The sequence below is a fragment of the Anas platyrhynchos genome, chromosome 14 (assembly GCF_047663525.1).
Source record: "Anas platyrhynchos isolate ZD024472 breed Pekin duck chromosome 14, IASCAAS_PekinDuck_T2T, whole genome shotgun sequence".
In the NCBI taxonomy this organism is placed as follows: Eukaryota; Metazoa; Chordata; class Aves; order Anseriformes; family Anatidae; genus Anas; species Anas platyrhynchos.
In genome coordinates this window covers 11243283-11258773 of record NC_092600.1, presented here as the reverse complement: position 1 = coordinate 11258773, position 15491 = coordinate 11243283, and the positions used below count along the sequence as shown (strand labels likewise).

At 44.7% G+C, this 15491-nt stretch overlaps 1 protein-coding gene across 2 annotated transcripts in view; it reads left to right on the top strand.

Annotated features, from left to right (window-relative positions):
• The window catches only part of UBTD2 (ubiquitin domain containing 2), a 59268-nt gene that overhangs the window by 18907 nt on the left and 24870 nt on the right, over positions 1-15491 (top strand). For both annotated transcript variants that reach the window (XM_027468344.3, XM_013100988.5), the window contains exon 2: positions 11278-11514. In XM_027468344.3, coding sequence (XP_027324145.1) covers positions 11278-11514 — 237 coding nt within the window. The remainder of the gene's footprint in view (positions 1-11277; positions 11515-15491) is intronic.

Below are 15491 nucleotides of genomic sequence, written 5' to 3'. Positions count from 1 at the left end.
ACATAGCCTGATGCAAACTAACACTGGTGAGATGGGATATGAAAATGTTATTAACATGATTTTACATGTTAATGTGAATATTATGTTATTAACATGAATGTCATTAGTGTGCTTTATCTTTTGGTTAGCCCCGAAGAAGTCAGGCAGTTGCACAAGATGATCCTTGAAGATCCCTGCCCACTGAACTCTTCAGATCCACTGGTGCTAGCTTCTGCAGCTCCTCCCAGATCTTACTTTAGGGGGGCCTCCTGAGTTTCTGGGATCTCGCTTGGTTTTAAAGTTTAAAGAAATCTGGGTTTACTTTTTGTAAGGAAGCAATTTCACCGACGGTGTTTCCCAGAGAGTCCTCAGAAGTTGCAGAGTCAGTGCCCACACCCCGTACGTGGTGCTGCTGGTGAGGGTTTGCCTGCTGGCTTCTGCTGGCATTCAGCGCCCTTGCACCTAATCAGGGTGGAGCTGGCTGCATTGTTTAAAGAAAATTATTAGCCTAATCTGTTCTGTAACTCTGGCAGGATGTCTGATAAGACTGCCTTTGATTTTTTTAATGTTTTTTTTCTTAAATGAAAATTGTGCTAGTATTGGAAGTACTTGTGGCACATTAAATAGAGACCAGATGTACAGCAGATGTCCCTGTCTGTCACTTAGCAAATTCAGAGAATTTCTGATGACCTTGTGTGGTCGGCCTGTGGCTGTGTGACAGAGGCTTGCACTAGTTGCACGGCTCCCATGGCCGAGGCCTCCATAAAAGCAAAGCTTCAGTTTAAACTGTGCTGAGCCAGACGCTGACTTCTGTCTTGCTTGAAGCACACAGGTTTTGGCTGTTAGCTTGCAGAGAAAAGCTTGCAGCACTTCAATTGTAATCCTTTTTTTTTTTTTTTTTTTGACGGGAGATGTCAGCCTCCAGTAAACGTCTAAAGCTTTCCTTAGCAGTTCATATACGTGACTGTTGCACAGTGGTCACAGGGAGTACATGATGGAGGAGAGAAGGGGGTTTCTGAGCCAGGCCAGCACCCATTTGCAGCTGGGAGCACTAGATCGGTTGGTACATCAGATCCCTGCTGGCAGGAGCAGCAGGCTGGTGCTCCCGTCATCGCCACCAGCGGGCACGCAGCTGACCCGCCAGAGGAACCATCACAGTGTAGTTTGAGCTGCTGTGTCTCAAGTTCCCCTGTTTGAACATGTTAAAAGTGAAGTTGCTGAATCCCATTCTTCCTCCTAATGGGAGACAGAGGGCCTTGGGTTTTTTTGTGAGGCTCCACACAAGCTGCCCACTGCATCACCACATTTTCCAACTCCACCATGCGGTGTACTGTGATTTTTGTTTGCACATGAGGATCTGTATTGATGCAAAGCTCTGAACCGTACAAGTCTAACGCAGCCCATGTCAAACAGAATATTTTCGTGTTGCTGACAGCTTCCTTAATGGTGGTTGTCACAGGTATCCAGTTAGATGGTCTGGTTGTGCACCGTAGGGGGTAATCATTGAAGGTCTTGGTGTTTGCAGATGGGTCAATCTAATCCTGTTTTGCGTCCTGCTGAAAACATGAAACCTATTCCTATATGTGGTAGATAGGAGTAGTTTAAATTCTAGTGTAAACAGCACTGAAAGGTAATCGGGCAGTCCCTTGGTGCTCATCCACCATGGTGCTGTCAGAGCGTCACTGGGATGCTGAAGCTGGCACTGTGCAGTTGGTACCACCACTGCTGTGCTCCTTACCTGCTGCAGAAGCAGAATTTGTGGCTCTGAGATGGCTCCAATGGGGTGCAGTCAGGATAGGTGGGCATCACCTGGCCATCCCATCACCCTGCCTGGCAGCATTCTGGCTCATTTGCAGCCTCCCCTTGATGGAGGAGCTGATTTGAGGTGGTGACTCTGCAGGGGTGTTTGCTCCCCTAGACATCTTCATCTGTCAGAAGAGACGTTATATCAAAACCTTAATTGAGATAATCAGAAAATTTTCTGCTTGTGCTTCCAGCAGGAAGCCAGCTGAGCAGGCAGGGCCCAGCAGTAACCATAATACGCTTTGCAGCTTTTGCAGACTAATAATGAAGCCACAGAACTAATGCTAGGCAATAATGCTGAGCTTTTTTGGTGGCAGACCAACGTGAAAAATTTCCTTTGAAAAACAGTATGAGAAGTCGAGGCAAATAACAATAGAGAACCTCACACTGGCTTTTCTTGCATTATTGCTCTCTCCTACAGTGCTTATTCTGAGCATTTGTAAATGTCAGGTTTTGCCAGCCTGTTCTCACAGCCTTGGAAGCAGAGAAATCATCCTCATAAAATCTGAATGAACAGACCAGAGGCTGAAGTTTACTCTTGCCAGCTGGCTCTCCGCTGCTAGACAAAATACACTGATGGGTTTCAGGGTTGTGTGAAAGGCCACCTACCTTATCACAGCACATCCCGGCGTGAAGCGAGTGGCAAGGCTCCTGGCGATCTGGATGGAGCCCGTGTGTGCGTTTTGGGGTGGGACGGGACGTTTGGATGTGGTGTACAGTCAGGGAGGGAGCAGATCTCACAACTTTGAAGCTTTTTATTTCTTGCTGCAGTGCCGTTTGCTCCTTTGAAATGTGAGAGGTGATGAGCTGCTTGGAAATACCAGGCTCTCTCGATTTCTTCTGCAGTTCCTGTTGAAAATGATGGGAGCGGTGGAAAATACAGTGTAATAGCTGGTAATTAGAGTCAATTTTCTTCTTTGTCCAGCACATTCGTACGCCCTCGTCCTTTCATGGGTTTTGTATCTCATGCTGTGAAGCTTCTGGATTGACTCTGCAAAGATTTAGTGCCTCGTGCATGACTTGTCCAGAGCTGACTGTAATTACCAGTGTGACTTGCGCTTTACTCACTACGCTTGTTTCTGTGCAATTAGCTGGTTTTGGAGGAAGGTGCTTGGTAAGAGTTGAGGAGAGACTTGGAGAAACAGGGCAGGCGTGTTCCCTGCTCGCACTTTGAGCAGTACTCTGTGACACCTATGGTCCTGGCACCGGTGAGTAGCCATCAGGGGACATGGTGCTGTTTGACCTGCCAGCTCTGTGTCAGGATGATGCCCACAGTGGGTGTTTCCCCATCCCCAGGGGGACCACATCACTTAACACCAGCCCACGAAGTGTCTGGCAGGCTGCTCACAGAAGAGTGCAGACCCAGCTTTGAGTGATCAGTCCCGTGTCCTCCACTGCTTCTTCCCCTTTTCCATCTTTTTCTTTCTTCCTTCGCCTCCTCTCAGAGAGGAGAAAGGGGAAATAGGCCTGGGGTTGCTTGGTGGGTTTAATTCTTCTGCACAAGTTTGTCCTTATTAGGTTTGCTGCTCTAAAAATCTTCGCACCACAAGTTTACTACTTGCGTGGCTTAATTTTGACTGTTTTGCCTACGCCTTTATAACTCGGATTTGTCTGTAACCTTATGTTTTATGACACATCTATTCAAATATGTAACTTGAATTTCTACCAAGAAATGTAATTTTTGTGTTCATTCCTGTTGGGAAATGGAGTTTTTCTTGTGGCATTCATTCCCCAATCTCCTTTCATTAGAAAGCCTAAATCTTAGTTTCAAGCATCAACAGATAGATGGACCTACACAGATTCATGTACATGCACAACATCTGGTAAGTTCATGCTTTCCCAGTCCCTCAGCCCCACAGCATCCTCAGATGCATTACACTGCTCTGAATATTCTCAGGACTGTGCTAATAGATGTTTTCTTATGAAATCCTGATGTTCCTTCTCGTTATGAAAATTTGATTATTCAGTGAAATATTTCATTTGTAAGGCTGAAAATCTTTTACTACTGCCCAGGGACACTTTCTTTCCAAAGTACTGTTCTTGCCTTGCAAAAATGTAACCTTCTACAGAAAAAATACAGAAAACTAGCAATAAACAGATAAGGTTCTGCTGTTTTCCCATTGTCGTGTAAGCCTGTGCTACTTAAAGTAATTTAGATTGTGTGAGCCTGGGTGACAATGTAATTCAAATTGTCTGCTGCTTAGGTGCAATGCATTTCCCCCTTCCCCCTCCTCAATTTTTGTTTTTCTGCACCTAACCTTTGTACCTTCCTCCAACCCCTATTGTAATTCTGCTCCTGGAAGGATTATGCCACAGATGGAATGAAAAAAATGATTGGGATAAATTCTATCTAGATATTGATACCAAATTACAAGATAGCTTATGAAGAAATTGGAGCGATGTAGATTTAAAATGAGACTCATTTGATGATAGAGTAGAGTACTATTCACTGATTTTGGGGAGGGAAGCCCTTGGGACTGTTACTAAAAGGAACTTTATAGGTAGCAAACTGTTACTTTGCATTTCATTTGTCTTCGAAAAGTAATTTGTTAGTAATCAATCCTCAACCGCAAAGCAATTTTGCAAAGAATATTTTTGATGATTAGTTCAATTTGTGTAATATTCAGCGAGCTTCTCATGACTGTCTTCAAATAATTACTCTTTGCTGTTTCTCAAATTGCTTCTCCCTGAGAGGATATCATTTCCTCTGTTGAAGCTGTGCATGCCTACAGCTTAAGCAAGCTGCACGGGAGCTGTGTGCCACGCTTTCTTTGCTGGCCTCTGCTTCTGCAGAGTTTGGTCCATCTTGTTCGATGGAGTATCATTTCTGTCCTCCACCCATGGAGCCTGGCAGTCATCAATCCTCCCATTTCCACTGAGAGCAGTTCTTGAAAAATGTCTCGTCTTTCCTATCCAAATAGACAGCTTTGTTAATTTTCTGCCCTTTCGTTTGCACTTCTTTTGCGTGTTCCTGCGCTGTTCCACACAGTTACTCCAAACCGTTCATCTCTCAACACTTAAACAGTTGTTTCCATCTCTTACATATTAAAAGAAAAAAAGGAAAATTATCATATCTTCCTACCTTCTCCCGATACTGTTGGCACTTCAACATTTTGATGTTCTCTGCTAACGTTTGCCCATATCTGCTCTTAACTCCTGCTCCAGGCTGAGGAGACCTCCATGCCAGTCTTCCCGTGCTCATTTCTTGATGTGCAATGTACTTTCTGTGAGTCTACAGAGCTGAAAGCACAGCAGGGCCCTATTCTTGCAGCTCCTGCACATAACTGCTTGCAAATGCGTGATCAGCAGCGTTGGGTCTTCAGCCCCCAAACAGCATGGGACCAGTCCATAAGTCGTCTCCTGAGATCTGTGCTGCCAAGCCCTCCCCACCCTGGTGGATTAGGTGCCCGTGGAGATGTTTCCAGTGAATGCTTTGGCCAAATTTGGATGTGTTTTCTTAGAAGAGCAGCAAAATTCTTACGCTGCAAGCAACATATGCTTCTGTTTCAAAAGAACGGGAAGAAATTCACTGCGGAGTGTTTGCATGGATTTTAACATAAGCCAAATGTTACTCCTCGCTTCGTCCTAAAAAATAGGTGAAAGATGCTTGAAAAAATGGGGAAGGAGGAAAGAAGCTGACGAGAGGATGACTGAAAGCAAAGGGGACGTCTCCCCAGATGGTTATGTTGCAGCTCAGTTTCAGGAGGCTCTTAAAATGGACCAAATTCTGTGGTCTGTCTTAGGGGCTTACCAGCGTGATTATTAGCAGGGAAGCAGGAAAATTGAATCCACAACTAACACAGAGATCTACCTCGCCTTCTGTGGAGGGTGTCAGTTGCCTGATGTCTCATTCGGCTGTTGCATTTGTATTATTTGATTTGACAGTCAGCCCGTTGGGGCAGAAATATTATCCAATTTGATTATCGAGTGCTACAGTTCATGGGTATATAAACTAGGAATTATGAATGCTTTAGCTGGATGTTGGTATTTATTATGAGACTCTTCCATTACCAGCTGCTTCTGCTCATCTGGCCCGCCTCGAGAGCAGGCAGCAGTGCTCTGATCCGCAGCGATAGTGACATAGCAAACACAACAGCTGTTTAAAGAGTTCTACTTAGACATTTTTTTTTGACATTCTGTGAAGAAACTGATTTAAATATCTGGATTTATCTGCATAAGCTCACTCAAAAGAAGCACAGATAACACTGATTCCCCTGCTTTGACGGGAAGCTGTGGGGAGAGGAAACAAACCTCCACGATTCATGGTAAAAAATAGTCTGAGGACTGGAGAAATGTGTCTTTTCTGAAAAAAAAAGATGACTTGGCAGTTTTTCAAGAGCTGAGGTTAGCAGGCCAGGCAGGAGTGGCTGCCTCCAGGATCCAGGGCTGTTCTTTACCTGGGAAGTGAAAGCACGCTATGTGCAGCTGCTGATGGGGCAGAGACAGCCTACGTGCTTGTCTGGAAGTATTTTTAGGTCCCTTGAAGACTTCGAGGGATGAAACAGGCTTAGAAGGGATGCTTGACTTGAAGGAGACTTGAGCAGTGCTTGGATTTTGCATGTGTGGGAATGGCAGAAGCGTGGACACGTGGATACAGAGCTCAGGTGAGGCTGCCTCTGCTTCTGCAGCCCGCTGCATGGCACTGCCAGCCCTTCTGCCCAGACCCCACCATACCCTGGAGTGTCTAACTACACGGGCACATCTTCCTCCTTTGCATGCTGAGCCCTGGGAAGTTCATTTTGCAGCTGGTAATAATCAGGGCTTCTTATCTTAGCTGTTGCTTCTGCTAAGGTCCCTTTAGGTTAACGACAGCAAGTCCTAAAAACAGTGTTTGGAATTTGTGCTCAGCGTGCCGTGCGTGTAGGTGGGTCTGACCGAACCGGAGGGGAGCAGAAGCAGTGCAGGAGGCATCCTTCAGGTCGGGCATCCGGGAGGATAAAGAGCATCTGTAGTCTCTTCTCAAGCAGCCCCTCTGACCAGCCTAAGGAAAACATCTGCGAGGCCACAGGAATGGGCTGTGGTTGTTCCTCCTGTAGAAAGGCTGCTCTTAAGCGAGGTCCTGCAGCTTGTCAGCAACTTCTTAGCCCCGCTTCAGATACGCAGCACCACCTGGGTGTCCGTGAGCTGCTGCAGCAGGAACACCCTGAATTATTTGGAGGTGTCGCTGATGTGCTGATCTTCGCTTTTTTTGGAAAGCAGACTGTTAACGGTCTTCGTTTTTCCATCTAAATAAATCTCTTGCCAAACAAGATCAACCATCACCATCTAATGAGAAGTGTGACTTTCAATATTGCTTCAGCAAGAACATGCCTCTTTGGCATTTATAAGACAGTATTTCATGTTTTCAAGCACGATATTAATAATTTGTTACTTATGTTGAAGTGATGTAAGATGAAAAATTAATGGGGATGTTACTTTCTCTTCCAGATCTTGCAAGCTGTTGTGCCTCTGATGTACGTGGCCTTAAATGAAGTCAATGTTTTCTTTTGAGCTCTCGTTAACTTCAGAAGCGAGGAATATAAAAGTGGCATTATAAATACCTGACAAAGTGTTTTCAGACTGCTAACGTTTGTTTCGGTGCATTTTCTGTCTTTATCAACCTTATTACAGAAAAAAGTCCTTTGATGTAGTCCAAAACTTTGACCATAGTTTGTGTAGTGATGTTTCTGCCTAGTGACTAAACCCTGAAGTGAAAAATGGGCCATTTTACACGTTTTTACATGACTTGTGGCTTTTTGTATCCTTTCTGCTCCATCTATCAACACAGCTAAAAGAGATTAACATTTTTTCAGGAGGGCCTAAAGCTTTTACGGGATTCTTGAAACACTTGTAATAAATGGTAAACACACTAAAAACCTTTTTAAATATCAGTTGGTGAAGCCAAGTTGTGTTTAAAGGCTCAGTCCTGGGATGAACGGCTCCTTAGAGTAAAAATGGCTTTAGTGGTGTTTATAGAGTCACTTCCTTCCACCATCCTGCTTTCCAGCTTGAGAAACTCTCGCTGGGTTCATCGTCACCGCTGCCTGTGTGGGCAGGGTTGGATCTCCAGGGGGAAGCTTTTTGGGACTGTTAGGATCTCCGTGTCCCCCCTGTCTGGTGAAGAGCTGTGTATTTGGATGCTGTTTTGGGTAAAGATGGGAGGGAAAGGGCCTGGAGCAGCTCGTGCTGTGTTGCTGGGTACCCAGCAGACGGGGCTCCTGCAGCAGCCGCCGCCGTGCTCGGGGACTGCAAGAGGCTCCTTTAACCCGCTTTCATAATTAATGCTTGGGGAGGAGAAGAGGGCCCTGTGGGATAAATTAGCAGCCATTGAGCGTACATGCTAACAGATGTTAGCCTAAGTAAAATGGAAGAAAAGATGCCCACTGACCCAAATTTGTTGCGTTGTCACGTTTCCTCTGTCTGAAACGTTCATGCTCTGCCTGCGAAGCCTCAATAAGGAAACAATTCCTCGTTGGAGTGTTTCACCACATGTGTTTCTACCATTTCATAATCCGCTGCCTAACGCATGCAGTCCTTGCCTGGGCTGCCTCCTTCACCATTGTTCTGGGCCGAGCCGTCCCCAGCGCCCAGCTTGCCCGAGCTCAGCCAGGGCTTGGGCTGTCAGCGGCGGGGCTCTGCCAGGAGCCTTGGTGTTTTGTAAACACTTGGGTTTGCTGCTCCCAAATCTGCTGAATGGTCAGCGCTCCTCTGAAAAGCAAATGGAAGCAATCTCCTGGAAGCAATCCCGCAGAAACAAAAGGCAATAAATGCTTGTGGTCACTTGGAAGGGTTCTGTCTCAGAAGTTGGTTATTGGGAGTTTCTGCATGGGATGCAGAATAACAGCTGGGGTGCCATGCAATTGTCGTTTGCTAATTTTGGTTGTGATCTGGTTTAGATGATGCATTTGTATGGAAACTGCGATGACTTCTTTTTATAACCTGGGGAAGCCTTATGGATTCACGCGGTTGGAAATGTCACCTTACCATCAGAACTTCTTTTAAATACCCTATTTTCAATTAAGTCACAGCTTATTAAGCATGAATGTCATTCTGAGCTATGAGTTGAAGCGTCTGTGGTCGTAGCAAGTAGGGCTGTGGAAGGGGGCAAGCCGTAACCGTGAGGATGTGTTTTAAAGACTGAGAAGTTGAAATGCCTTCTGCAACACCAGATGCTGCTGGTCAGCCCCCAGGCACAACGCTTGCTGTTGGCTGCTACTCTGAAAGCAGAGCTGAATGTGTCCGTAGTAGAGAAAGTTAAGGAAGAGGAGGGAATATTTGACTTAAATAGTTTTGCAAAGCATTACAGTTTGTCTGAAATCACTCTTTCTAGTGTATTGAAACTTAGCGCTCTTAGTATGTCCCTCACACTGCTGTGTACGCACTTGTATTAAAGAGCTGCAGTGAATTGCTGTAGATACAGTTTGTGGCTAGCTGTGGAGATGCAGTGTAGGTCTAGGTTAAGAACCGAAGAATATTTGGATATGAGATTGTTCTACTGTGGAAATCTGACTGCTGGAGTAAGATTGAGGAGAGAGATGAGTTTTTTTTTGTTAATTGTGCTGGAAAAATGAGAGGGCCTGGAGAAAGGCAGCGTTCCTTCTTATCTGTAAGGACAGACGTGGGATGCAGGATGCTGGAGGTAATTCCTCATGTTTGTCCAGGGGCTCTCCGCTCCTTGCAGACGAACCAGGAGCACCTGATAAGCGGCAGCTTTGTGCCACGGGCCTTGACGCCGCAGTGTCTTGCTCATGTGAGCTTGTTTTGGCCTCAGTGCCGCAGACGTCGGGTGATGGACCAGGTCTGCTCGTGCTTCCCCGGCCTGGCAGCAGCTGCAGTCCCTCTGCTCCCTTGGGATGGCAAAGGCTCCTTACAGAGAGTGCAGGAGGGGACATCTCCGTGGTGGGATCCTTAATGGACTTCAGGTCTGGTAGCTTACCTGTCCCCCAGGAGCATTCAATATTCATCACCTCGTTTTTCTAACCCTTCCATGTTGATGCAGCTGCTTATTTTCAGCTGCAGACACCCTGAAAGGGGGGTTTAACTGTTGAAGGACATCTTGTTTCCCCTGGAGACATTTAAACTACGTAGTCAAGGTTTTTGCGGTATCGAGCCGTGGCGAGAGCTGTTTTCGTGGTTTGTCATTGCTCTCTTCCCCATGCTGTTGTCGCAGTGTCCCGTTTCAGCAAGGTCCCTGCTGCCAGGAATGGATTTAAGTGGGGTTTTAACTCTTGCAGGGAGGAACTATTCCCCGTGTGCACTGAAGTTTGTTCCTTTTGTTTTCTTTGTACTTCAGGTAGTAATAAAAGCTTCTCTGTACCATCTCAGTGTTGTGTAGCTGGACAATTAATTCTTAGTCTCTGCTAAGTAATAAGTGTGAAATAATGTTTGGAAAGTACAATTTTAATTTTCCTTTCTGTAGGACAGTAGAAGCCAGTTTCATGTATTTGGTCTCCATCAGAATGTTAAAATGCTGATTGCAGTTTGCCTTTGGAGCTGGTCTCTTCCAGCTTTTTCACATGAACCACAACAGGAGAGCCCAAACGATGGACTTCTCCAGTCCCCAGGATATGTTTTGGGCAGACACTAGCGACAGAGCCTCTCCTGTACGTAGGAAAGAGGCATTCAAACACCCTGCTCCCAGGCACCTCTGGGCACCGTGCTCAGACAGGAATTGAACCAACCCCGTGCTCACAGAAATGAGGCAGCCAAACTGAGAGGAGGCTTTTAGCATGCTCTTAGCAGTGCTGTAATTTAGAGTGAGCAGGTAGTTTTAATCCGCCAACATTAGACCTCAGTGATTATCTTAACTGGCTATTGCATAAACATAGCGGTAGTTAAAATAAAACAAACACTCTTATGTTTATTGTGAATGAAGTAACTACTTATTAAAGCTTGACAGATTCCTGGATTATTCTTCAGGGATTCGTCTTTGACGATTCCAGCCTTTGTGCATCTTATTTGCCTTTCCACACTTGCTCTGAACTGAAACCATTTAAAAGCAGATAATGCAAAAAAATAATCCTTAGTCTCTTAAAACTCTGCATGTAATGAAGTATCCCATTTGCTGAGCAGAGAGCATTGCTGGCGGCACAGAGAGGAGGATCCTGATGCAGCGCTGTCTCCCTGCACCCTGGTGTGCAGATAATGGGCTTCTGCCTGCAGTGCTGCTGCTGCCTTGGAGAATTTCTGTGGGGTTTGCATCAGCCAGCCAGGGACACGTGGTGCCGGAGGAGGGATGCGCTTCCCAGGAGCCTGGAGAGAAGTTGTGGGGTGCTCAGAGGTGCAGGTGGAACCAGCAAGCATCAGGTCGCCCTTAATTTTTTCTGAGAGGTAAAAACAAATTGGAGCCCAGAGGGAGGAATGCGCTCTCCTGGAGAAGATGGTTGAAAAAAGGATCAGGATTTCCTGAAAGTGAACTTTCTGTTCATAAAACCTAGACAGAATAATCAAGATATGCTAGAGTAACTTTGTGCTGTTACCTTTTTTTTAATTTCTCTTCCTCTTTCTACTCCACAGTTGCTCTTGGTCGGAACCAACCCTTGAAAAAAGAGAAACCGAAATGGAAAAGTGATTACCCCATGACAGACGGACAGCTGCGCAGTAAGAGGGACGAGTTTTGGGACACAGCACCAGCTTTCGAAGGCCGCAAGGAGATTTGGGATGCCCTCAAGGCTGCTGCACACGCTTTTGAGAGCAATGATCATGAACTGGCGCAAGCAATCATTGATGGCGCAAACATAACACTACCACATGGTAGGTTCATCTGAGATGGATGTGGCCGGTGAGAAGTGTAACAGGAGGTTAAGCAAATGAGGTTTTAACATGAAAATCAATTGAGGCAAGCAGTAGTTTCAAACACTGGTATTCCAGTTGCACGATGTCTTCTTTTTGGTGTTTCAAAGCAAAATTGTTCGTATGCAGAGAATATGAAAAACTTTCCCAAAAACTTGGTGCTGACAACAGTCTGCTTTAGGACTTTGTACAGGATGCAGTGTAAGCATTTACTATCTCGGTTGTTTTCCCTTTCACTCTGTCATTCTGAATTCTGTGTTTTTTTTTCAAGCTGTGTCCTTACTCTGTTCCTCAAAAATGAATCACTTCCCTTTATGCCAAACAGAAATACAGAAAATTAAAAAAAAAAAAAATGTTTTAATGGATTTATAGGTTCGCTAATCTCAAGAGAAAACAGAAAGGGAGGGTGGGGTGGATAAAAGAGGCTGTTCTTGGTGTCTCTTCTACCAGAAGGGAGGTGAAGAGGTCTATGCCAAGTAATTAACTACTTCCAGAGATGCTGAACTGAGTGCAGTATAGAAGACACTATGTATATGCTGACTCAGGTCTCCTGGGAAGAGAAAAAGGATGATTTGGAAGATCTCACGCCTTCCTTTCTGCAGTAACTGCTCTTTGTGAGGTTAACTACTCGTGTTGCCTTTTTTTCTTTCATTGTTGTGTTTAGGATCACGATTTCCGTAAGCAGTCAATTGATCACCTATTTCCTTTGGAAAGGGTGGATTTGGTGTCTTTTTTCCATACTGAAGTGTGGAACCTTCCTAGTCGTTGTGGCTCAGGATATTCTTTTTCCCACTCCTGTTGAGCTGTCAGTAGGATGTCACTAACGTAGCGGAGAGGTGGAAAGTTTCAGTGCTGCAACATGACCTGTCTCTTCCATAATTCATGGGCGGCCTATTGTAGTCCTCCAGATCATTGTTTGCTTTCAAGGAGCTTTCTGTTTTGCTGGTTTGACTGATAACGAGGGAGTTTTTGTCAAGGGCAGTTATGCATATGGAAATGGTTTTGTCAATTATTTCCAGAACCTGCCAATGCCAAGGAAATCTCAGTGTTCCTCTTCTACAAACCTGCAACAGTTCTGTCGATATTCTAGTCCTAATCAATTGGAGAGAGAAAAGTAATTCCCCTGCTTATAAGCCAGTGTGATTTTTCAAAAGATAGAGACAGGAGTCAGGTTGTCTAATGTGGAACTGGTAACGTTTTTGTGCCTCTGTTTGTCATACCATGTTTCTTCCCTTGCAGTGGTTCATAAAATTGGCCAGAATATGGAAATCCTAAATTACCTACTAGGTTTCTTGATTTTATGCATCAATACACATTTTATGTATGAATTTTAAATAGCACATTATATTTACTGTCTCCAAGAAAAAAAAAAAAAGAATATTCTCCTTCTAAATTGGTACGTTACTGAATTGTTGTCCTTCCCAAACATCTACTCTGCTGAAAATATGAAGAAGCTGGGTATTTAGGCAAGTTGTGACCTAGTGGAAACTGCCTAGGTGGGAGGGGCAAAATGGATTGGTGAAAATACTGATAATTTTCAGTTACCCCTCAAATGGAAATAATATTTCAGAAACTGAGTATTTGCAGACCTAAAATAGCCACTGTATTGTCTTGCTTAGGTGGTGAAATAAAAATAGTAGAGGTCAGGAAAACTTGATGTTACAAGTGAGTTAAGATGAACAAAATGCAGATTGCCTCCCACCATGGTTTCTTACAGCGGATGTGAGCTATCTCCAGATGGGATTTGAGCTTAGCCTGAAAAATAACCTCTTAATGTGTGAGTGCTCACCCTCTGCAGCGAGGGTCTCATTCTGCTTATGACCGTACACAAAAGACTGATGGAAGCATAATTCATTTAGTAAATGCCAATCTGAGTCACAGAGCACGCTCTGGCGGAGAGAGGGGTATTATTTGTATAATGCAGTCGTGGAATTTGACAAGACCCTGATAATGAACTATTTTGACTGCACTGGATTATGTATTCAATTTAAGTGTTGCACAAGTACACATACAAAGAACACTTGCAGGGAAATGTTAAATTTATAGCATCAAGTCATGCTAAGAAGCTGCTCGACATGTTAGGTCCCTGCTTCCTCTGGTTAAAATGGCACAACAACTTGTTGAGGAGGAGGAGGATTTTATTCAAAGTGGGAAGTTTAAGTAGTTCAGGTCTTTGGGTTCTGAGATGGAATCACTTGTGTGTCCGTGCACTTTCCTTAGCAGGAGGGAGGATGTGCTATGTATACCTCTAACACTACCACACTTTGAAAACAGCGTTTCTTAGCTTCTCGAATAGCATTTTACTAATCCCATTCAGAGTTTCAGGCTTGAAGTCCCACGCTTGAAGTTTCTCATTGCAAGCAAAAATGTGAAACTGGGCAGATAGCTCTCATTTCTCCTCTCTGGGCAGTCTGAGGAATTTAGGATGAACGCCCTGCCCTAGAAATTAGCCCTTTCAGTGACGCTGAGTGTAATACTTGAGGGGGAAGAAGTATGTGTGCTGTGAAACTTTGGCTCTTCAGCAGAGAATTTGCTCGGGGTACTGCCTACTACTGGCAGACTGCGGTCTGCTCTGAGGCCCACATACAGAATATTCAGAATATTTCAGAAATAAGCCAGGAATCAAGCTTGTATCAGAGCTGCTGTTGCCTAGGCAGGCCTGGCCTTTGGTCAGATTCCAAACAGAGAGAATATTTTCAGTATTTATCCAGAATCTTGAGTGGAGTGCAGTGATTTTTGTACCCACAAGATTGAGTTACTCTCTCTTTCATCATCTTTCTGCTGGTGGCACTTGTCTTGTGCATCAGCTGCTTGCATGGTTCTCAGTGTTGTGTGACCTTTCCACTACAGAGAAAGCCATTTCATTTAGAAACTCAAGTGTTTCTTAGTCATCAAGCATTGTTAGTGTCATGCGTGAATGGATTATGAATAAAACCCTTTCATCTGTGGGCTCGGTAGTGCCTGTTATCAGCAAGCTGAGCTTATCCCCAGGCAGGTAGAACAAACAAACTGTCCTTGTTCCAAGGGACACTAAAAATCTCCACGTTTTTGTTCACAAAAACCTCAGATTGGGTGAAATTCAAAAAGAGGGGAAGCTAGCTGTTAAGGAATCTGACTGCTTGCATTTGCATTAAATACCAAATCCTGCGTGTACCCAACTAGTGCCACCACCTAGATTTACAGGTGTGCTTGCCAGCAGTGCTCTTTGCAGTGGCTGCAGCTCTGCCCCCCAGGGGTGGACTGCTCCTCGCACTGACACTGAAACGTGGCAGGTACCACCTGTGTCACCCTCCACATCCAGCTTTTGTACTCTTTTTTTATTTTCTACAGCAGTTTACTTGTCCGTGCAGCAAACACACATCCAGTTCAGGCTGTCTGTCCTTCACAGTTAGCATGGGAATCGACTGCTTGCAGAGCCTCCTGAAATAACACACACAAATGCCCACGCATGGTTTTGTCGTCTGGTCCACAAGCCATGGTAGAAACTGCTCTGGAGTGCTAATGTGCGTCCTTGGAGCTTAGGCTTTGCTCCTTCAGGTAGGAGGAAAAAGGGGGATTTACTGATTAGGCTGTGCATGAAAACACTTTGCTCAAAGCAAGAAAGCATTTAGTAAGGTGAAGTGTAGAAATCATGTCAAGATTTTTTTTCTAAATAGCTTGACAGCGTAGTTCTGATAATTCTGGCCATGAAAGCTGCTATTTCTGGTGGGATTTGATTTTATTTTTTTGACAGACAAGGATGGGACACCCTCCTTTGATTTCATAGCTCACCAAAGAGCCCCAGTTCCTAAGGGAAACTGTTACAAGCATCAACTAGGATAAATTTCTTTAGTGGAAATATAGAATGATGCAGTACATTGACATGAGACTGTGGCATTTCCTCTTATTTCTTTTGTGTGAACACAACTGAGGCTTAAAAAACAACAACAACAAAAAAA